Source organism: Ambystoma mexicanum, chromosome 3q (assembly GCF_040938575.1).
Source record: "Ambystoma mexicanum isolate Mex_15411 chromosome 3q, UKY_AmexF1_1, whole genome shotgun sequence".
Lineage (NCBI taxonomy): Eukaryota > Metazoa > Chordata > Amphibia > Caudata > Ambystomatidae > Ambystoma > Ambystoma mexicanum.
The window spans coordinates 593920133-593943412 of NC_090926.1; the positions used below are offsets into that span (position 1 = coordinate 593920133).

Genomic DNA, 23280 nt, shown 5'->3' on the forward strand with positions numbered 1-23280 from the left:
CCTATAATGTTAATTGTACCTTAAAATGAACAAACTTTAAATGCTCTTATTATTATTTGTTTTAAAATTGTGAATTTCAGAGTATGTATTTTAGACTGGCTGTTACTGTTTGTCATATTTTTCTTTGAATTGCGAAAGGTTTTAATTATAAACCATAACACAATAAAGATAAAATAAAAAAATACATGTTAAAACAGTTGTGACGTATGAAAAACAAGAGATCTTTTTCCATGAATTGTTCCTATCCCCTAGGTTGTATTAATTGTTTAATCAGCTAAGTGCACCGCAATACAAAAATGCATCAATTGAAAATTAACTTGTTACCCCAAAATCATACTGCTCTTCTTAGAAACATGACAACTAACCCACATCAATGCATTTTTGTTGCTGATATAGCAGCAGGGTTTCTCAGATGAAGGTAAGTGGGCACCCATGCATCTTCAGCTGGCACTGCCCGTCTTGGCCTTTTTGCATAACTTACAGACTAATGTATCACAGTGGATGTGCACGCCATCTTTGGTCATCCACCTTCTCACTATTCATAAACCTCACTTTAATAAAAACTGGAAGGCATGTTGTATGTTTTTGATACAGGCCTCAGTGGTATGCGATATCCCAATTGAGGGAACTTTGGGGTGCAGAGAAGGAAGTCACATTCAAACACTGCTGAAATCCACGGTTATTGTAGAAGTCCAATACACAGCACCACACTCCAGAGATCACCCACCAGCTTGAAGAGCCACAAAGCCATAGCAATGATAAAAAATGTATGTTACAAGACGAATAACATCATAATGTCATGATGGAGGGCAAAGGAAAATTGTACAACGAGAAAAGCAATGGGCCAAACACTTAACCCTGGGGATCCCCATGAGTAAGTGGCAGGGGTAAAGGAAACTTTCCATGAAACAAAAACAGGGAGCAGACCCAAGAGGTGATTATGGGTTCAGCGACTATCAGTAGACCCAATGATCCCAAGAGATAATAGTGGGAAAGGCTATTAGCAGATTCAGATGTCCCAAGAGATGATAGTGGATATGAAGACTATCAGTAGACCTAGCAGTCCCAAGAGGTGATTATGGGTACGACGCCTATCAGTAGACCCAATGGTCTCAAGAGATAATAGTGAGTATGAAGACTGTTAGTCTTCATACCCATTGTCATCTCTTGATAGTGCTGGATCTACTATCAGTAGGCCAAACAGACTCAAGAGAGAATGGTAGGTACAAACACTATCGGTAAGCTCAGCGGTCTGAATAGATCATAGTGGGTACAAAGGCTATCAATAGACCCAGTGGCCCCAAGTGATAATAGTGGGTATGATGGTTATCACTAGACTGAGAAGTACCAAGAGGTGATTGTGGGTATGACGATCAGTACACCCAGCGGTCCCAAGACAAAATATAGCCTTATACACCGAGGGGGGAGGTTGTTGTTGCATGATGATGACCCGCCACCAAGTTGTGGAAGGGTCTTTGTCCCAACCGGTAATGGCACCTCCTGAGGTCTGTAAGACTATTAACACATGGTGGGGTTAGCAATACATGCTTTGGAGTGTTTGTGGTGAAGTAAAAAATTGTGATTTAAGAGTGAGTAAAATAAACAATCTGAGTTAGTAAATTAAATGTGGTTTTATTTTGTAGTTTTTAAATAACTTGGTTGTCTTCATAGGTTAAGCATTTTAATTGCAATTTGGTTGAACTGCAACAGGTTTAACTTAAGGATATATCAGGTGCCATGTAAAAGGAAAGTGAAAGCATTTTCCAATGTTTTGCTTTTCTCTTTTGTGTGTTAAATAGCAGGTTGCAACAACAAAAAGGTTCTGCGAGAGATGAAGTGTCTTGTTGAAACAAAATGTTGTCTGGACATTGCATTGTTGTTTGCCTGTCTGCTTCTGAAGACAGTATGCAGTCAATACCAGTAGTTATTGACTGCACTCTAAGCATTATGATTGGCTCAGAGGAGATCAATAAAGATTTCCATGAGTTAATAGTGGGTACAAATGCTATCGGTAAACCCAGCGGTCACAAAAGATGATGGTGGGTATAAAGACTGTCTGGAGACATAGCAGTCCCAAGAGATGATAGCGGGTATAAAGGTTCCATGTCTTTTCATCGAAAATGTTTCATCTAAACATTTCCCATTGAATATTTTGAAACAAAAAAATGTTCATCGAATGCCAAACCCCCCATTTAGGACCCTTAAAAATCAAATCCACCCCAAAGATTTAGCAAACAAAATTAACCCTTTACCCCATACAAAAATGCATTTGATGAACATTTGTTTTGTTAGAAAATATTTGATAGAAAATGTTAAGATGAAAAAATGTTCAATGAAAAGACTGGATACCGGGTATAAAGACTCTCAGTAGACCCTGCGTTACCAAGAGATGATAGTGAGTACAACGACTATCAGTAGAAGCAGTAGTAGCAAGATATGATAGTGGGTGCAAAGACTATCAGTAGACCCAAAGGTACTGTGAGATGATATTGTGTTCGAAGACTGCCAGTAGACCCAGCAGTACCAAGAGATGATTGTGAGTATAAAGACTGTCAGTAGACCGAGCAGTACCAAAAGATGATAGTTGGTCTGAAGACTATGAGTAGACTCAGCCGTCCCAAGAGATGATAGTGGGTACAAAGGCTATCAGTAAACTTAGCGGTCCCAAGAAATGATAGTGAGTGTGAAGACTATAAGGAGACCCAGCAGTACCAAGAGATGATAGTGGGTATGAAGACTGCTTATAGACCCAGCAGTGCTAAAAGAGTATAGTGGGTACAAAAGCTATTCATAAACCCAGCGTTCCCAAGAGATGATAGTGGGTATGAAGACTGTCAGTAGACCCCAAGGAATACATTCGTTTTCAGAAATGTATTACCAGTTTGCTATTTGAATTTGTCTTGATTAGCAAGCAAACTTATTTGATAAGCAATTTTGTACTGATATTTTAAATGTCACCAGAGGTTATTTGTACCCAAGACATAAAATAAGCAACAATACAGCATTTTTGTAGGGAATAAGTGAGAGGAGTGTCTGTAAGGTGTAAAGGTAAGTTGCATGAATGGGCACAAATAAAAAGATATGATAAAAAGACTCTGAAAACAGTCTTTAGTGTACGGCTCTGTGCAGTGTTGCAAAGGGCAGTGTCCTTATATATTGTATGCTTGACCCATCATTTGCTTTGTAAGGACAAGTTTCATAAACCAAAAAGTTCACAAAGTTAAAGGAAAGTCGTACCCTGAAACTAAGTATGTATTATGGTTTGCAGCAGGCAGGGCAATTGTCAACTTCAGGTGGACAAGTTGGCTCTTGCCTGTCACGGATATCAACTATTTTGAACATCGCGTTACATAAAGGAGGTGTACAGGTGAGTGGGCAGTGGGTCAAGGTGTGGCCATCCAGTGGAGAAACAGCCTGGGGCACAGCCTCCAACGACAGGATGAAGGCTGGGCAGTGGTGCTGCAGGCCGGCATGAAACACGGGCAGTTACTTGCAGATTCTGCTTGTGTTCCCAGCCTCTGGATTGGCCAGCTGTCTCCCCCAGGTGCAAATATATTAAGCAATTATAATCATACAGCTAAGCGAGCTCTGGAGGCTAATTAGAGTGTATGGTATTGCAGTAGAACCGTAGATGTAAACACTGGATGGAAACATCTAGTTAGCTTTGTGTATTATTTATGTAAGAGGAAAGAAAGTAAGGGACTAAGCAGAGTCGATGGCGTCGCAGGCATAGAACTGGGAAAGCTGGGTGGAATATTTCAGTTTTGCAGCCATCTCAATTTTAGGGTAGCTTGTATAAAGAAACAGGGTAATAAACTGGAATGTCAAGGGGTTTGGGATCAGCTCATGGGTTGATATATGAAACCAACAGGTCAGAAAACTAGGTTTGCCATCAAAAGCATTTGGCCGTGTGATCATGTACATTTTCAAAAGTGTTCACTCGTCAATATGATGCACTGTCCCCTACAACATGAAATACAGCTTACACTATGAGAGTTAGATAAACTAACCTAAACTTTACTGGAAAAACATGGAGACAATGCAGTCTTTTACAGTAGCAATACTGTAATTATGCATTATATAATTTACATGTTTAGGAATGGAATTGCAAGGCTGTCTTTTAAAATAAATAGGTTAACACATACAGTTCTTTGAAGGATAGGATACAGTTAGCTTAATACAAGTATCACGCACAACTACTTCTGGTTTAATTATTTGAAAAAGAAATAATGGTTTCCCACACAGAACTTTGGCACTTTTAAGAGTAGAGGAGATAATTACTGCTGCACTCTCTCCATTAGCCCCTTTGAACTTGCCGTGAACAGATAAGAGGGCGGAGGGAGCTCTGAGGGCAAGAGAGGAATGTAAGTTGATCTGTGCTTTCATTGAACAAGGTAATTTAAAATAGCTAGATGTGTTAAACAAGTGTCAATTTAATTATCAAACCTACAAAATTGCAGAGCAAATTGCTATGGAACACTGCCCATTTTAAGTCTTGATATCCAGCAGTTGCAAGAGATGATATGGGTATGAAGATTGCCAGTAGACCCAGTGGTCCGAAAAGATGACAGTGGGTAAGAAGACTGCCAGTGGACCCAGCAGAACCAATAGATGACAGTGGGTCTGAAGACTATTAGTAGCAACATTGCAGCTGAAAGGTTTAGAACTTGGATTGAAGACAGATAGGTGTGGGCAGATAGTAAAGCTGTATTCCTGGAGTGTCTTAGATGGACTGGTGTAAAACACGAGAAAGAAACTGGGGGAATAACTGTGGTGATACAATAAGAGGAGGAGATGATGTATGAATGGTTTTACAGGTAAACAAATCAGTAAAGTCCTGAGGGAGAGGGAACCCCAGTGGACAAAGAGAAGGAAAGCAGTCTGAGATGGAAAATTAGCACTGTGCAAAAGAAGTTTGTGATGGAATGAGGGACTGAAAGCAGTGCGTTATACCAGGAATGGAAAAATGTGAATGTGCATGGCTAGGAGGTAGCATCAGAAGTGGGCAAAGGTGAATAAAGCCTTGCAAGATCCTTATAAGAGTGAGATGTGAAAAGAAGAAATCATGGTTGCACCAGAGAAGTATTAAAGAATACACAGAGTGTATGACAAACTCCACTTGCAGCCCTCCTCTGTTAGCTTGTCTTGCAGTCCCTGTTGGCTGGTTCTGCTCTGCTTTCTTGCTGCCCAAGCGAGGTAGGCAGCCTTACTCTTGCAGCCCTATTCAGTTGACCAGCCACACTCCACCCTCCCCGGCGGTCTCCTTTAATCAGCCGTGCACCCTCTGACGCCCCTTATGGAGCTTTGATGCTTCTGTCCCCGACTGGCCTCCTGGGCTTCTGTGATCGCTTCTTCTTGCTGGGCTTGACTGCTGCTTTGGGTGTCCCACTTCTGGTTGCTGTGGGTTTTGGCGTTGGTGTATTCTTTGGCCGCTCAATGCTCTTTGAAGATGCACTGCCCCAGCCAGGGCAACCCTTAAACGGTGCATCTTTGACCTTCCGGCCACGCACACTTTGGGGGGAACCGCAGGTAGCCCCCACTTTCAGATTCAGTCTGTCGATCCACCTGAAGTCATAGAGGAGACAGAGAGAGAGAGAGCAACATGGTTATTGGAGCATATCAGTAGTAGATTTTAGGGCAGATCAGGGGTAGTTTCTAGGAAGATCAGTGGTCTCACCTGCGGAGGGGCAGTAGCTGGCAGTCACATTGAAAGGGGTTGTCGCTGAGGTTAACAACCTCAAGACCAGTGAATTTGCTCATTTCGGGTAAGTTCTGAAGTTTGTTGCCCTCCAGGTGAAGGGTCTTGATTCTGTGGCCAAGGCCGGAGAAGGTCGTCTCAGAGAACTGCGATGAACAGAAGCATAAATCAGACAAGGGGCGCTGTGGACTTCAGTCTGTCAACTGCCCACAACCCCCCCCCCCCCCCACCAACTTCAAAAGTTTTCTGTCCCAAAATTCTATATATCGAAGGATGCTCCATGAAATAGTGTGCATGAAAGGATGTATGTTCTGGCTCATACTATTGCAACATGCATTGGTTCATATTTATCATGGCAACTCTCTTTAGGGCATTTCTTATTAAGGCGGCATGTACTGGGACATATTTATTTGATAGAGAAAGGGCTTATGACCCTCCCCTCACCCCGCATATCTGCCCCACCCCTCCCAACTGACAGATTTCCTCTAAATTAACAGCAGGTCACTTACAGCCAACAAGATAGCGCCTGCGCCAGGAGGTCCCCAAACCAAATAGCATCTTGCCAAACTATAGGCATGTGCACTGTATGGTGCATAGCTCCATCACAGCATGCGATTTGCAAATGCTCTTGGTCCAGGACATTTTCTTTTGTACAGTCTCGCAACCATTATAATCAACCTTGCTGAATGCTACTGACCTCCCCCTTCTTGCCCGCTTGAGGCTGTATCTACTGAGCTTCCCTTCTGCGCCTTCTAGGATTCTTCTTACCTGTCCTCCTGCCTCCTTGTTTGTGCATTTATATAGCGCTATGAATCCTCAGGTATCTGAGCGCTGCTTAGTTCCCACAGCGTGTGGTGCTCATTTATCGACCTCGGAAGGATGAAAGGCTGAGTTTGGCCCCGCCGGGATTTGAACCTGCATTAGCAGGTTCTGCACGGATGTCAAAGCGAGCGCTCTACTCGCTGTGCTATCTGACCGGCTTGTCCTGGGTTTCCTGACTAAGGCATTAACCTATTCCCTTTTGAGGCAGAGGTTCCAGGCCAGATTCCTGGCCTCAAGACTCTGGCATTTGCCCATGAGGACCCACCCAGCCAACAGGTTCTTGCAGCACTCTCAAAATGGTTAATTGTGGTCAGAGCCATCAGTTTTCAGAGCTACAACACACTCTTGCATGTGATAACCCTCCTATGACATTAGTATGGCAGATACCAAAGTCCTGAACAGATAAATGTGCCCGAGTGCAATGGCAGATACACACATGACAGGCGGACACTGATAAATGAATATGAAGAAGGACGCTTCGTATTAACAGTTCTAGACACCACAGGTGACCTGCTTGCCGCAACTACTCCCATTGACCCTTACAGAAATCATTGATGTAAAGCCTAAGAAGTTCAACATTATTTTGTTAATTAATGCAAGGGACAGTTCATACGTCAGGCTTTGTCTTGGGTAGAGGTTTATTTCATTCTTACTTGGGATTGAGACTTGTGGATGCAATGGATTGCCATCTGGCGAGAGTGAAGAAGCACTTTCTTTTATTGATTTTTTAAATTAAATTAATAAAATTATGCCAGTAATTCCATCTCAGGAAGGAAAATCTGCTAATCAAATTCCCCTTTCATAAGCTCCATGCCAAAAGCATAGTGTACACCTTTGCCCTGCTGGACCTGTATCCTGATCTGCAGCACCTTCTCTCCAGTGGCTCAGAGTAGGCTCAGTGGTCACAGGTGCCCAATTGACAGCTGCCGTGACAGTCCAGTCACTGCAGCACAGTGGCTGCATTTAAGATATGCACCCCTGCTACAAAAACTCCCAAACTATGAGATTGCTATCCTGCTGGCATATTACATTTTAAATGTAAGCGATACCCGAGTTTGAGGTACGATGGATAGCATCTCTCATAATTATCCAAACCACATAATTTTGATATCAAACATGTCGGCCCTGTGAGCCCAGCTAGGCCATGAAAGGATTATGTGTATTGCTCCCAGCCAGACTTTCTGCTGCTGCCCAGTAAGACTGTAGCATGGGGGTTGCTTCTCTTTGTTCCTTTGTGAGGGCCAGTAGCAGCCTCTCCAAAGAGACAGCCATTCCACAGGAATCTGTCCTGGGAACAGAAATCAAAGGGCACACCCATTCCCCATCAACAAAAGGAGTAGGCTGGAACTCAACATGCCAGTGCATATTGCACCCGGATATTTGTTTGCATTGAGGATGAGCCTGACCCTTAGAAGGGTGGTTCTCAAACTTTTTGGCTGGGGGGCATGTGCAACATTCACCTAATCTTCAAACCACTGAAATGCGCTTCCGAACCCGAACCTGTTCGCCACTGCACTGCGCTAGCTCAATGCCTCATTGCCTTGGCCAGAACTGCAAGCTCTTTTTTTTGCATCTGCTTCCTTCAAACCACCACTCTGCCAGCATCTTTGCTGCCTATCTTCATCCCCAGTTGAACTGACCCTGGTGGATCATCAAGCCCCCACCATCAGATGCTGCATCAAACTACTCAAATCGTACTGCGCATCAAGTCTCCAGCATCTTCGCCGTTGTATCGAACGTTGAACCGACCCTCGTGGCAGAGGTGGACTGGCCTATTAGGAACTCTGAGGATTTCCCAGTGGGCCTCTGCACCCTGGGTCTCTTTTGTGTGGTATTTCCAAATGTTCTCAAAGGAAACGGATTGGGCTTGCTGAAAATGTGTCATATGTGGCCACTTTGAAAATTATTTCCAGGGCCTCTTTTGGTCCCTAGTAATTATTTCCAGGGCCTCTTTTAGTTCCCAGTCCACCCCTGACTGGTGGCCCTCACAATTTGCAGCCCTTTGAGTGCTTCACTGAACCGATCCTGTAGAACAGCGCATCGAGTCACCAGCATCTTCGCAGCAGGACCAACCCTGGGGGCCCCATGATCTGCACTTCTTCAAGCATCACTTTTGAACTGCACAAGCTCCTGCTCGACCCCTGCGAGACAATGATCCCCATCTAGAGCAAGGTGACCGCTGCACTAAAACTGTATCGAACTGCAAGACCAGCACCAAGAAGCCTGGTTCGACGCAGTCGAACCGTCAAGACCAACAGAAACATATTATTGACTGCTAACTGCACCCTTGATCCGCCTTTGGGCCCTTGAAACTGGTTTGGTCAAGTGTAATCCCCTTTTGCATTCAGGAACATATCCTTTTTAAGAACATTGCAGCTTTTACTTGCCTTTCGCCCCAGATTCATGCTCCAGAGTGCTACATCTTTCTATCTGTGCATATTCTGTGGTCTTTCCTCAGGAGAGGGTTTTGTGCAGTGTTTTTTCTATTTAGTTATTTTTGTAAATGGTGTGTTTAATTAAAGTATATATATTTGTATGGAACCTTGATTGGACATTCCCTTTATTTTGTTGTACTTTTGCTGGTTGGGTTGCTACTGAACCCCATTCACACCCCTCTTAAGAGTATAGCCCCCTCCTCTGCCCATGTTACCACAAACGACGAAGCAGGTATAGCTCTTAACTGTGCCTGTTTTACCTTTGTGATTGGGATCACTCTTCTTTTGTAGTTTTTTTGAGGGTAGAGTAGGCACTTTAGCCACTACTCAACCATGTACTCGTGCAGGGCAGGAGTCATTTCGACACAGCAGAGAACACCACTGTTGGCGTATAATGGTCTTCTCTGTTTCAGCTGTCAATATGTTTAAAGCGATGATGCTCCAAATGCCCAAAGAATCCTTGGCTGCGGTGGAGCTGCAGCGCAGTGATGCAGGTGGCCACTCAAGACCTACGCTCAACAACAATGAAAGATCCATACCCTCGGGCGGCTTTACCACTGGGTTTGGGTCAGCTGATCGACCGGACATCCTGTCCCATACATAGGTTGCTATGAAGACAGATCAAAGAATTGATGGTGGATAAATCTTGATATTTGGCATCAGGGAGCAACGAGAAGGGCAAGGTGGTTGGTGTGGCTATGGCCAAAAGCCGAATGGAAGCAGTGAGAAAGAAATGAAGGTGCGTTAGCCACTAGCGGAAAGGGAACACGAAGATGGGTGAACTGTTTCTTTTGTGAAAAAGTGGGTTACTTGTTCGTGATGGCAGAGAGAATTTGAAGTGGAGAAACCACAGCATTTGTCCCTAGCCATGGGGGAATTGGGGGTACCAGCTACGATCCCTACAGGCCTTGCATTTATTTCAAGTTGTACCAACTGGCTGCTGCTCTGTACCCAACCTTCAGATCCTTGCTCTTGAAAAGGAGGTGTATGAACCTGTTAACATGGCAGATGTCCCCAATATCTTACACATGATGCCGAGGTAGGAGGGCATTGATATCCCCCAGTTCTCTTTTAAACCCTGTGACCCCCTTGGCTGATTCTTTACTTTACTTTGCTTTATTTTATGTATATAGCGCAGCAATGGACACGGAGGCATGATGGCGCTGACATAACAAAAGGAACGGACACTTGAGCACATGAGCGAATAGTCAAGCCAGCGGCGGTTTGGAAGCAAGGCAAGGCCAGAATTTAAGCAGACAGCCAGGTTTTTAACGGCTCGAGTTTCAATTCAAGCCTGAGGTCCAGCGGGAGGCTATTCCAGGCAGCTGGAGCTGCCGCTAAGAAGGCTCCCTTTTCGGCCTTTCTTGATCTGCTTGGAGGATGACTAGCAGTTTGGAGTTGTTGGATCTGAGAGTTCTGGTGGAAGTCTTGATCATAATCAATTCGCTCCGGTAACAAGTCAGAGTCCCCTGTAAATAATAATAATAATATTGAAAATGATGTGTTATTTATATAGCGCCTTAATCCAAAGCGCTTTACAGAGCACATATTTACATACAATATCCCCCAACCGAAGTTGGTACTCATTTATCGACCTCGGAAGGGTGAAAGGCTGAGTTGCCCTTGCCGGGATTCGAACCCGCGACCTGCAGATGACGCTCAGATCGCAGCAGCGAGCGCTGAACCCACTGAACACTTCAAGGTGATCATGAGGAGGTGGAAACGAATTCTCGCCTCCACAGGGAGCCAATGCAGATTCAACCTAACCGTGGATCGATTCGATGGCCTGAGGTTTGTATTGAAATTCTGCCAATCCCTTGTGTGCTCCCCTTGCACTGCCTTCAACTGTGCCTGTGGCCAGTGCTGCATAGGCGTGTGACCAGCAGGGGAATAGAGGGGTGTTCAACAAGAAGGAAGCAGCCTCCTCGCCCTTCCACCAGGTGCACGAGTGTGTATATGTGTGTGGAGTCCCTGAGCCGCTGCCGAGGCTCACTTGGTGGATCGCGTTTTCTGCGCCTTGTTTTTAAAGTTTGGACTGGGTCAGAAATAGGCCCAGGCACCAACATATCGGTGGATTACATCTGCACATCGGACTTACACTTTAAGTAGTACCGCCGGGTGCATTTTGGGGGAAATGTTTGCAAAATGCAGCATTTTAGGACCATTGGGGAAGTTACATTGGTATAAACTGCAGGCAGCAGCACACTGTGATAAGACACCAAGAGGAGTGGTTGTAATATGCGATACTGGCATGCCCATTGTAACCAGAAAGTGATGTAGAGGCATGTGGATACGTAGACCTGTGTGGTTGTGTGTCAGTTCTGCAACTACCTGAAAAAAAGGAACATTTGATTTTTGTTTACATTCTGTTTTCACCTACCCTTATTTTCCTCCCTTTCCAGACATCAACCGTCTATATGTATGCCACGTAAACAAATTCGAGAGCCTTTGAACAATTCGATTTCTCACTTTTTAAAATGTCTGTCTCTGTCCGGAAGCCAGCCTGCATGCAGTGCTCTGTCCCAGATTGGAAATCAGCCAAGGCACTTTTCAGACATTGGGCTTTCACTGACCTTAGGTCTTGTAACCTCAAAGTCCGAAGGAAAGCCTGATGGCCTAAACTAATGATCAAGAAATAATAGCCGTTTCTCCTGCCCCCACTTTCCTCTGGGCATTCCCTCCTGGGGCTCATTGTCCGATTTGAGTGAGCTTCTTTGATGTCATTATTTAGAGGGTGGAAATGACCTACAGTGCTTATGTGAGATCACAAGAACATCCCACATTTCGAAACTGCACTTTGCATAAACTTAAGTATAGCTGGTTAGGGTTTACTGTTCCCACTACTCCAGTTTATAGCAGCGTGCACTCCACAGACCAAGCCTATCAATGCAGACCTTATAACAGATGCCTGGTAGCTGACATGACATGCTACTTCCAGCAATCATTCCTGGTAGCTGACATGACACGCTACTTCCAGCAATCATTCCTGGTAGCTGACATGACACGCTACTTCCAGCAATCATTCCTGGTAGCTGACATGACACGCTACTTCCAGCAATCATTCCTGGTAGCTGACATGACACGCTACTTCCAGCAATCATTCCTGGTAGCTGACATGACACGCTACTTCCAGCAATCATTCCTGGTAGCTGACATGACACGCTACTGCCAGCAATCATTCCTGGTAGCTGACATGACACGCTACTGCCAGCAATCATTCCTGGTAGCTGACAGCTGACATGACACGCTACTTCCAGCAATCATTCCTGGTAGCTGACATGACACGCTACTTCCAGCAATCATTCCTGGTAGCTGACATGACACGCTACTTCCAGCAATCATTCCTGGTAGCTGACAGCTGACATGACACGCTACTTCCAGCAATCATTCCTGGTAGCTGACAGCTGACATGACACGCTACTTCCAGCAGTCATTGGAATCAGTGCAATGTCCAGTGGCATGAGCGACACTGCAGCACATTGTGCAAGCACGTAACATCTGTAATGCCATTTTGGAAAGAGGTGAAGGGTGTCCCAGCAGCCCCTTTCTTCCTATCAAAATACCACAATGCAGGCACCCATTCGGCTGTGAAGTCACGTATGTTGCTGGTGCAGACAATATCGTTTTCTCCGGTCCAGAACTTGAGCCAGAGACCATGCTTTGCCTGCTGCTCAACGGTGGCAGCGCATTCTGCCTTCCTCTGCTGAGCTCTTGCCTTGTTATGCCTGCTCCATCCCTGCGGGACTACCCTCCTGCCTTCAAGCCCTCTAAGATGTCTCCTTCCACCTCCTGCCACCTTTCCCGAATCCCCCTGAAGGGCTTGTATCCTCTGTTGTGTGTGTGTGTGTGGCTTCTGGACCGGGCTTCCATGCTGGCTGTGTATGGCGAAGATGCTGCCCTGTGCATGCGCTTCCAGCGAGTTCTTGTACAACTTTGGAGTTGGTTCCATGGGAGAAGAGCAGCCACTTGTATGTATGTGCGTATGTATGGAATTTATAAAGCGTGGCGCAACCTGGAAAGCAACGGAGCACACCAAAGGGGTTACAGGAGAAGGAGTGGGGGTAATACCAGAGCTGGGTATAGAAAGGGGAAGTAGGGGAGCTCTGTTCAAGACTTGATCCATGCAACACCCACTTCTTCTGAGCTCTTTGCAACACTAGCTTTGCAAGGTGTTCTGGGAGACTAGTCATACTGACTTGACACATGTTCTGGGAGAATATGACCTACCAAAACATATTCTGGAAGACTATTTACATGTGCAACATTGTCTGCTTTTTTTAAATGCAAAAAGTACATGGGCATATTTATTATTAAGAAACTGGAGTCTTACCTTCTCCAGACCGAGATGGTCCAGGTGGAGATGATGAAGGGAGCCAGTCACTGGTTGGAAAGCACCTCCCCTAATGTACCGAATGGGGTTCTTGGAGAGCTTCAGCTCTTGCAGGCCGGGCACAGCCCGGAGGGCATTGGTAGGCACCTCGCTCAGCAGGTTCTGATCCAGGTGCAGCTTCTCCAACTGGCGGGCAGCAGCCAGGGCCGTGGGTGCTACAGACTCTATGTTATTGCCACTCAGATAGAGCCAGCGCAGAGCCCGGGCTCCTTCCATGTTGTTGTCTGTGAGTTGTCGTATGGCGTTGTACTGCAGGTGCAAGGACAGCAGGCCTGGCAAAGGGGCAAAGGCTCCACGGGGTACCCTGGTGAACCTGTTGTGCTCCAGGTGGAGGTAGGTGAGGTGGGGGGCCCCCTCAAGGGCTGCTGCACTGAGGGACGACAGCCTGTTGTTTGACAGGTAGAGGTACACAAGCCCCTTCAGGCCACGCAAAGCACCAGGCTGCAGCTCCTCGATACCACAGCTCTGCAGATGCAAGGACACCATATTCACCAGGTTAGGAAAGGCACCCGCAGGCACGGTGCCAAACTCATTGCGGCGCAGGTCTAGCAGGCCTGTGTCAGTTGGGAACCCCTGTGGAATCTTGAGCAGCCCCTGGTTCTCACAGCTTACGTGCTTCGGGTCGGGCTGACAGTGGCAGGGTGATGGGCACGGGGCTCTGCTATCAGCTGTGGGTTTTAAGGTGACAGGCTCCTCCTCCTCCTCTGGGGCTCTGCGGTCGCACCTCATATCCAATCCCCGCATTGCATCCAAGCGCTCCCCCTGAAAAGGGCTAGGCCCTGCACATGTCACCTCTGCGCGGATTCGGGCCTTCTCTGCCCACTCTTTGAATGGGCGTAGGTTGCAATCGCACAGGACTGGGTTCCCTGTCAGTTCGATTCGGCGTAGCTGCCTCAGTCCAGCCAGTGGCTGCAGCACCCGCAGCTGGTTGTCCCTTAAGTCTAGCAGGGCAAGTTGAGGGCTTCCATGGAATCCCAGAAAGGACACATCCTGCAAGGACATTCCATCCAGAAAAAGCTGCTTCAGTGCTGGCATCTGCAGGGCGTCTTCACCGATGAAGGTCATGGGGTTTCCACCCAGGTCTAACCGTGTCACACCTGGCAGCTTGGAGAGGGCATCATTGGGCAAGTATTGCAATTCATTGTGGTCCAGGCTGAGCCGCTGCAGGGTTGGCATTCCGGCGAGTGAGTGGTCTGCTAAGATGTTGAGCATGTTATGGGAGATCCTGATCCATTTGATCTGCTGCAGGCCCTGGAAGACCATGTCAGGCAAGTAGACCAGAAAATTATCACCCAGGTCCAACAGGTTAAGGAAGCCAAGTTGACTGAAGGCACCTGGGCTGATCTCTTCCAGCCGGTTCTTTTCCAGCACCAGCTGCTTCAAGGAGGTCAGCCCGTCAAAGGTCTCTTGCAGGATAAACGCGATTGCATTGGAGCCTAGGTTGAGGTAGGTGAGGCGCCCCAGCCCACGGAATGCCCCCTCCTCCAGCGTCTCGATGCCACACTTCTGGAGGTTGAGGTGAGTAAGGTAGGGGATGGGGAAGAAGGCTTCACTTGGGATCACTTTGATGTTGTTCCCCCGGATGTCAAGCTTCTGTGTCAGCTGTGGAGAGAAGAGAGAGAGGACTCTGTTTGTCTGGTCCACACTAAGCCCCATGCCACATCTACCCCATACCACATCATACCCCATGCCACAACATGGCCTTTGGTCTCTTGCAGATACTGGCATTTTAGAACATCACACAGATCTTACTTGAGGATCCCAGGGTCGCCCTGAGTTTAGCTTAAAGAAGTCTGCTGAGTAAATGACTGGCACAGTAAAGCCCCCTTCACACTGTGAATGCATTACTTCTTTAGAAACTGTTGGTTGCAGTGAACAAAGTAAGACCGTATTACTGGAAATGACAAATAGAACAAGAGGGAAGTGGTTATTTACAAAACTCTTGAGTGATGCCTAATGGGCCAATATTTATGGTGTTAGAATGTATACTGTGCACGGTTGCCATTTGCATGGTATCCAGGCACTGGTGGATCAAGGTAGGTTTGCGGTTGTGTTGATGCGTGCAGACCGGAAGTACTCATAGCTTTGTGTGTAGGTCTGTTTCTAGAGTTAATGTAACACGAGCATAGAGGCCTTTGTGTCCAGAGGGGAGCCTTACTTTCCTGTGGTGCTGGATGCATTGGCATGGAGTGTGACCTGTAGGTTGATTGTAGAGGAGTAGAATGCTGGTGTTTGTATTTTTCAAGGGTTATCCTAGCGCCTGCAAGGGTTTATTGTGATAAAATCGAAAAATAAAATCTCGAAAAAAAGGTCGAAAAAAAAGGTTGAAAAAAAAAAGTTGAATTTTTTTTTATGACGTTTTTTATTCGACCTTATTGTCATTCGAGATTTTATTTTCGAGATTTTGACCAACCACTGCCTGCAAGTGACTGAGATTGAATATTTTTCATTTGCCATGTGTGAGTGACTTGAGGAACAGACAGGCTCCTGATAGGAGCTAGTGAGTAAAGTCCCACCTTCCAAAGCTGGGGCTTGCTCGCATGGTGTGGTCCCTTCCAGACAATAAAAGCCAGAATCCTTTAGCATGGTAGCACCACGCCAGAACTGAGATCTGAGGGAAAGGCAAAGGCCTTTCCAGTTCATTGCTGTCACAGATGGCTACCACAGTAGGGGTGTTCCATGCAGACCTCCCAAGGCTGGGGCCACGAGGACTTCAGCTCAATCTGGTTGAGCCTGAGGAAGGCCACAACAACAGCCCTTTCAGAGACATGGGAATGGTTTGCAAAGTTGGAGTATGGTGTGTAAATCTATCATAGAGGGTACTTAGGGTCTCCAATAAAAAGAGGATTGCCATGCTGGGCAGGACACATCAGTGAAGTAGGCTGGAAGGAGTCAGGCTCTTTCTAAAGCAGCAATCAGTGCAGCTGCCGAAGGAGTTGAGAACCTGAAAAGCCTGCCTGGCCTGTCCTCGACACCGGGAAGAACCTCAAAGCCCCCAGAAGGCTCCATAGCTTCCTTAGTTTTAACTTTAGAAAGGTAGCAGAAAAGTCTAAACTTCAAGTTGACAGAACAGCACTCCAGTTGCAGATCTCGAGGACAAAAAAACCCAGCATACTTCCAAGTAAGCCTCCACCTCAGACAGCTCCACCAAGGAACTCTTCTGCATTTTTTTGGAGTTGGTTGGCCACCCCCAGCTACCATCCCCATGCACCAAATGTGCGAGGAACGTATTTCTTATTAATACTTCTTGCGCAAGCGTTGTGCTTTTCACCACCCCCCTTCAAAATAACATGCTTCAGAGGATGCGCTCCCAGCAGCACTGGACGACGCTGCTGGGAGCGCGACTGGATGACATGGGATCATTGTTGGGCGAGGTGCTTATCAACAGGTGGGGTCAAACAGGGCTGTGTATTAGCCCCCCTGCTGTTTCATTTATACCTGCCGGATCTTCCTGAGTTGGTTCGGACGATACCGGGTGCTCATTAAAGGTGGGTACCTTTTTAATCACCACTGCCCTCTGGGCTGATGACTTGATACTAATGGACAGAACGATCAGCGAGGTGAGAAGTACATTTAGGGCACTGTTAGAATTCGTTGGCAAAAACGACCTCACTGTAAACTTGAACAAGACTAAAATGATGGTCAAAGCAGGGGGAAAGATCAACTGGATAAAATTTGGTTTTGACGTGGGTACACTGGAATATGTGAGCAGCTACCCATCTCTGTGGCTAGAGCTGTCAGCTAGGGGCACCTATGACACCATCATCGACGGGAGCAGACATACCTTATTAATAGATTCGCCAGAGAATCAGCGGATATACAATGGAGGGAATTCTGAAGCTCTATGAGCAGTGCTTCCTGCTGGCAATCCTGTAAGGACTTGAAGCGTTAGCAATGAAGGACCTAGCCTGGTTGTGGGTACTGGAGGGACTTTTTTGGAGGAAAATTCTAAGTCTCCCTCTTGCGACCTCGATGGCTTTCCTGAGATTGGAATTAGGCCTGGCTTCTTTGAAGGCTCAGGCGCTGACTCGCTGTGGGATGCTTTAGTTAAAATCAATGAGTAACCCAAAGTGTCCCTTGCTGGGCATATTGGGGAAAAGTCACAAGCGGACCAAAGGGGGCCGAAAAACAAATGTTACCGGACACGAAACGAGGAGTGTTTTCAACAAACAGACTGGTTTCCGGACTTTCAAAAGGGTAGCCAGTATGACAAATTAAAGGGCATCTTTGTGAATACGATGGAAAAATGGGACTGGCCAGTAATTATCCTGCACTGGAAAAATGACAAAACTATAAATATGTACTTGGAGTTAAGCACAAGTAGCTAAAAAACGGGTTTTACCTTATTAAAACTTCTAGTCTATTGGTATGCAGCTTTACGCTGTGACTTAGGATAAACCAACTCCCCCTGCTTACCGTACAGGGGGACTACACCCAAATGCCAATTGACCAGCAAATTTGCCGCATACTTAAAGATCCAGATATGCTAGAGACTGCCAGACATGTCCTGACCCAATGTGCAAAACTGAGTACAAGATATATGTGCTAATTGGGCAATTTCGTGAGTCAGTACGACTCCATAAAAACAGAGGCTTTTTTTAAATGACTGCCTAAACACCGACACAGAGTCAGTACAGATAGCATTATAACGCCTCTGGTGTGGGATAAAATCCCAACTGAGTACATAACTGAGGAGAGTGTGTGAGCGATTTTAAATAGCTTAATTACTGTAATTAGTGTATATTGCGCAGTGCTGGAGCTTATGACATTTTTGAACTGTTACCATGACTACTAGCACAGAAATGCACCTGTAGGATGTCATCAAGTTTTAAATTGGTTGAAGAAAAGTAGTGTTTCATTTTGATGTTTAATTATTGAAGAGACTGATACGGTAGGGATTGATTTGGAATGTACTTGATTTTATGGGTAAATTGTCAAATCAAATGTTTTGTAAAAGTTCATTATTTGAGTTAAAAACAAATATATTATTATTATTAACAAATTAAGAGGGGCTGTCTATCTCAAAGGGCCTGATTTACACAATATGTTATATTGTTTATTCGGATGAGGCTGTGTCCCATTATGGCGGCAGCAAGCGTCTTATCCTTACGATAACATGAAGACACAACTCTCAGTCCAGGGCTCTTTTCTCGTGATTGAAGTGAAGTGCCTCCTCACTTGGCGCAGGACAAGTGTCAGAAATGTGGGCAATTCTTCTTGAGTAACATTGCAGATATTAGAGAGGAGAGTCCCCTGATTCAATCTCTGAAGCAGATGTTACAGTGTAAGTCTGTGACTATTTGGGATCCATTCTAGTCTTCTCGATGTGGATAATCTTGCTGCTCTTATGAACAAAACAAAGGCACCTTACTATATGGATGGCCCCTGGCCTGCTTCTAAGCTCAAGAAATGTTTTCCTTTCTTTGTTCCTTTTGTCTTCCCTTTGGTGAACCTTTCTCTCAGTAAAGGCTATTTTCCAGATGCCTTCAAAATAGGCCATGTTTCCCCTTTCTAAAAAAAGCCAAATTGGGATGCAGAAGGTCTCTAATGTTCGGCCGTATCTTCGTGGCCGTTTCTTGGAAAGTTCATTGAAAGAGTAGTTTCCTCTCAACTGAAGCAATTGATTACAGAGCAACAGCTTTTGGCCACCTCCCATTCAGGCTTTCACCAATGCTGCAGTATTGAAACAGTCACTCTTTGCATCTTGGATAATGTCGATTGGATCTTGGATGACAGGGGCTCTTGTCTCCTGGTCCTTTTAATTTCATTGATCATAAGGTACTCATAGAGACTCTTTCACAGTAGATGGGTGTTAGGTTCTGGAGCGGTTCCTTTCTTTCTTGTCTAATAGGCAGTAGTTGGTGACCTATGGGCAGGCCCACTCTGACCTTTTCAAAGTTCTGTTTGTGGTTCCCCAAGGTTCAATGGTGTCTCCAATGCTTTCTAATTTGGATATGTTGCCTTTGGGAGACGTGGCAGTGAAACATAAGGTGAATGTGCACCAGAATGCTGACGACACTCAGCTTTACATAAGGGTGTCGTCGGATGGAGACATTCGGTGTCTCTGTGACTGTTTATTTGACATCGAAGAATAGATGGCCTCCAACTTCTTGAAATTGAACTTCTCAAAAACAGAGTTATTTTAATTTTCTTATTCATCTTCCCTTTCCCCGATTGATATGTAGCTGACTTTGACTAACAGAAAAGGCGCTTGCTCCGACTTTGCCACTCAAGCCAAATCACTGGGTTTCTTCTGGTTTCCCACCTGTCGCTAAGCCCACATTTTAATTTGTTAGGTAAATCTGCTAATTTTCATCTCTTTTCCTTGATGGCTATCAACTGCTTTGTTTCTTCTGCTCATTTTCGACTTTTATCTTGTATTAGTGTTGATAATTCTCTTTTGGTGGTGCTTCCTCCACCTTCACTAGCTCTTTTGAAAGCTGTATTTCATATACTGCGGCCAGGTTAACTCTGGGTGCCATGAAATTTGATAGAATCACCCCTATCTCGAAAAGCCTTCATTGGCTTCCTTTGGACGCAAGAATCTCTTTCAAATTGATCTGCGTTACGTACAATGCTATCTGTGAGTCTAGACCCATATACCTTGCAGAGAAATCAAACATAGGCACTAGAGGTTTATGCAGCAGGCAGCTTTTACAACTTGAGGTTCTCAGGTGTTGATGGTCAGCCTTTCGTAAGATAACTTTTTCCGGTACTGCAGTTACCTATAGGAATGCTCTTCCTCCAGAAATACGTATTACTAGCCATTCCCGGTGTGGCATACACCGTTCTAGCATATCTTAAAGGTCAATATCGTTCAGTAATTCATAGGGTCACTTCTATTCCCCTTATTAAATATAGGAATTACCACTGATCGCTTCCAGGAAGGGGGTGTAGGTGCCCTGTGTGAAGAGAAGTGGGGGCAGAAAGGAGTCACTTGAAATTATTCTGAATGTTTGCAATAGGGGAAGGTGACAGGGTAGAACCATGCTCATTCTGTTTGTTAAGATGATAGCTGTTATTGAAGTGGAAGGGCACACAGAGGTGCACTATGCCATTTGGGCAGCAGCGGGCAACCTAACACTGATGAAATGCATCAGCTGAATATGGAAACATACCTAAGCTGTTATATTTCTGAGGCTTGTGGAATCTGCTTAGATCACATGCTGTGCATAGGCCGACATCTAGCGGAAGCTGCAGAGTATTAGTTTGTTTTTCGAAACTCGAAAAGGGGCGTCGAACTAGGGCGTGCCAGTAATACTATCCCTTGTGTGACGTCCACTGTACCCGTGATCCCTCATGCGTGTAGGACCCTCAGATTATATTTTTCCGCCATACTAGTCGGAAGCATGTTGCAGAGTTCCCTTGGGATTTGCCAATTACACTAAAATTATTGTTAAAACTTCCCCGTTCTTTCCACTCTATGCCGAAGATCGAAGCCGGTGAAGATCGATGAAACCAGTCGTCGATACTCCATGACGGACCTTGGGCCTTGGAAGGCCTCTGGTCTCGGCCCTGTAAAAGTAGGGAGAGTGGGGGGGGTGTTCATACAAGCTCCCACATTTATTTCCTACATATACACGCTGGCTGCCAAATTGATACATATGGAGAGTACTCCTTTCTAATTCTGCCCTAAGTGTAACAGGAAGTTCCCCAGGGTAGATAAGCACAATACGTGCAATTTGTGTCTCCCACAAGACCATCCCGAGGCTACCTGTCGAGCTTGCAAGCTCTTAAAGCCAAAAACACTTAAGGACTGCTCCACTAAACGCTGACAGGCAACGAGAGGCCATGGACGCCAAAGGGTCTTTTAGCGATGGCAGCAACACTGCTGTTTCGGAGGCCATGGGCAGAGGGGTGACTTCAGACACCCACGCACAAGCCACCGACCGCGGAGGATTGGTCAGCGGCTCAGTTATGGGGACAACACCCGGCAGCATTAGCGTGACACACACCACTTCCACTAAACACATCAGTCCCGGCCGCGATTTAACACGCGTGTCGAGCGATCGGCAACGGAAGCAACCGAGAAAGCGGTCCAGCGATTCTGTGTCCTCTGGGTGTTCTCGTTCGAGATCGCCTCATGACAAAGACCAACCATCCGTGGTTGGAAAAGGTGTCGCACTCCCAACACTCCCGGAGGCCCGATTGTCGGAAAAAGATTCCGACCTCTATCCCCAGTCAGGACGCGTAACGTCTACTCCCGAGATTCAACGCCCTTCCTCCAAGACCTCCGAATCTCAACGCGAGGTGTCAGATACCACCTCTGAAGCTCGACATAAGGCGTCAGGTTCCTCGGAGGCTCCGAAAAGCACTGGGAAACATTCCTCTAGTCATGGGAAGGGGGAGAAACAATACAAGAAGCCTTCAGAACACCATGTTCGTAAGGAAAAACAAAAGGCCCCTAAATCTGTAGCAAAGTCTAAGGTCCCTGACACTTCCACTAAAGGGAAAATCACCCCACCCACTACTCACGACATGGGTATGGAAGAGGAAACAGAAGAGGTTCTAGTTATGCCTAGCTCCAAGGAATGGAGCTCAGCTGATATCGACAGGGTTATGAGAAGAATGTCGTTTATGGCAGAAAGAAAAAAGACCCTAATTATTTTCATAGTTATGCCAACACACCAGCTACCTCGGGCCCTTCGGGGTCCAAGGATTCTCAGCCCCCTAACAAAAGACCCCGCTCTGATGCACAGGTGCAGGATTTGGTCACAGACCCTTTGGTCATTGAAGCTTTGTGATGAAACAAACCCACAAATTATGGAAGACCAGACAGGGGTCTCTTATTATGGGGATGATGAGGACCAGGAGGAGGATGAGGCTGAAGCCTACAATCTTGACTCCCCAATTCCTAAATAACCCCTGGTGCATAACTCACCGGTAGATAATCAACCACTCCTCAACGAGGTACTGGCCAAGGCAGCAGCCCATTTTCAAATTGACACACAAGGTGTCTAAGAAGACAGGGATTTTGCGGAAGAGATCCTGGGTGACAAAAGAGCCATTGCTCAGGCTATCCCTACATTAAAGTCTGTCCAGCGTAGAATTGACCCCTCGCTTGTAACTCCTAATCTTACTTGTGCGGTTAATCCACGAGTTGAAAAATTATTCTGTGCCGCACCTTCTGATCCCCTCTACATTCAGGGCCAATTAAAACCCGACTCCCTGGTAGTAACAACCACCAGAAAAAGGGCAGGTACACCTCTCGCTTCTTCGGAAGCACCTCCCGATAAAGAGAGCAAGAGATTATATACTCTCGGCAGGAAAGTTGCCACCACTTCCGCCTATCAGGCACGACTTGCAAACAGCACAACTCTTTCGGCAAGCTATAATTGCCATCAGTGGGAACAAGTAGCTGCTTTAGTATCCTCCGCACCTGAACCACTGAAGAGCCAGTTGGCTCAGCTGGGCGCAGATGGAAGGTCGGTACTGGAATACATTCTGAAAACGAACTTTGATGCAGCAGATAATGCTGGAAGACTAATCGCAGAAGGCACTGTGATAAAGCATCACGCATGGTTAAAGACAGTCAGGGTTCAAACCCGAGACCCAAGCCACCCTTATAGACATGCTGGTAGAGCCGGACGTACTATTCGGCAAGGCAGTGGAGGAAGCCTTAAAGACAGCTAAGGAAGAGTATGAGACACTAAAATCTCTCGGACAACTTACAAATAAACCCTCAGGACAGAGGGGAAACTCTAATTTACGTTGCTTTTGGGGCCAAAGCTCCCATAGGGGTTCGAACTACTATTAAAATCAAGGAACCTCATGGGGCAACTATCAGTTCCAAGCATCACAAGCCTTCCCTAGAGGGCAGTGCCGGTAGGGGGGTGCATTTCCACCTTCACCCACGCATGGGAGGGGATAACTTCGGACAGATGGGTGCTGTCCACAGTGTCCGCAGGATACTGTATAGAACTACTAGAGTGCCC

The 23280-nt window shown here is 46.1% G+C and overlaps 1 protein-coding gene across 3 annotated transcripts in view; it reads right to left on the reverse strand.

Moving 5' to 3' along the window:
* Positions 1-253: 253 nt before the first annotated feature.
* CHADL (chondroadherin like) overlaps positions 254-23280 on the reverse strand; it is a 372075-nt gene continuing 349048 nt past the window's right edge. For all 3 annotated transcript variants that reach the window (XM_069654439.1, XM_069654438.1, XM_069654440.1), the window contains exons 3-5: positions 13286-14947; positions 5678-5844; positions 254-5565 (exon numbers count right to left, since the gene is read on the reverse strand). In XM_069654439.1, the coding sequence (XP_069510540.1) occupies positions 5295-5565; positions 5678-5844; positions 13286-14947 (2100 nt within the window). In that variant the 3' untranslated portion in view covers positions 254-5294. The remainder of the gene's footprint in view (positions 5566-5677; positions 5845-13285; positions 14948-23280) is intronic.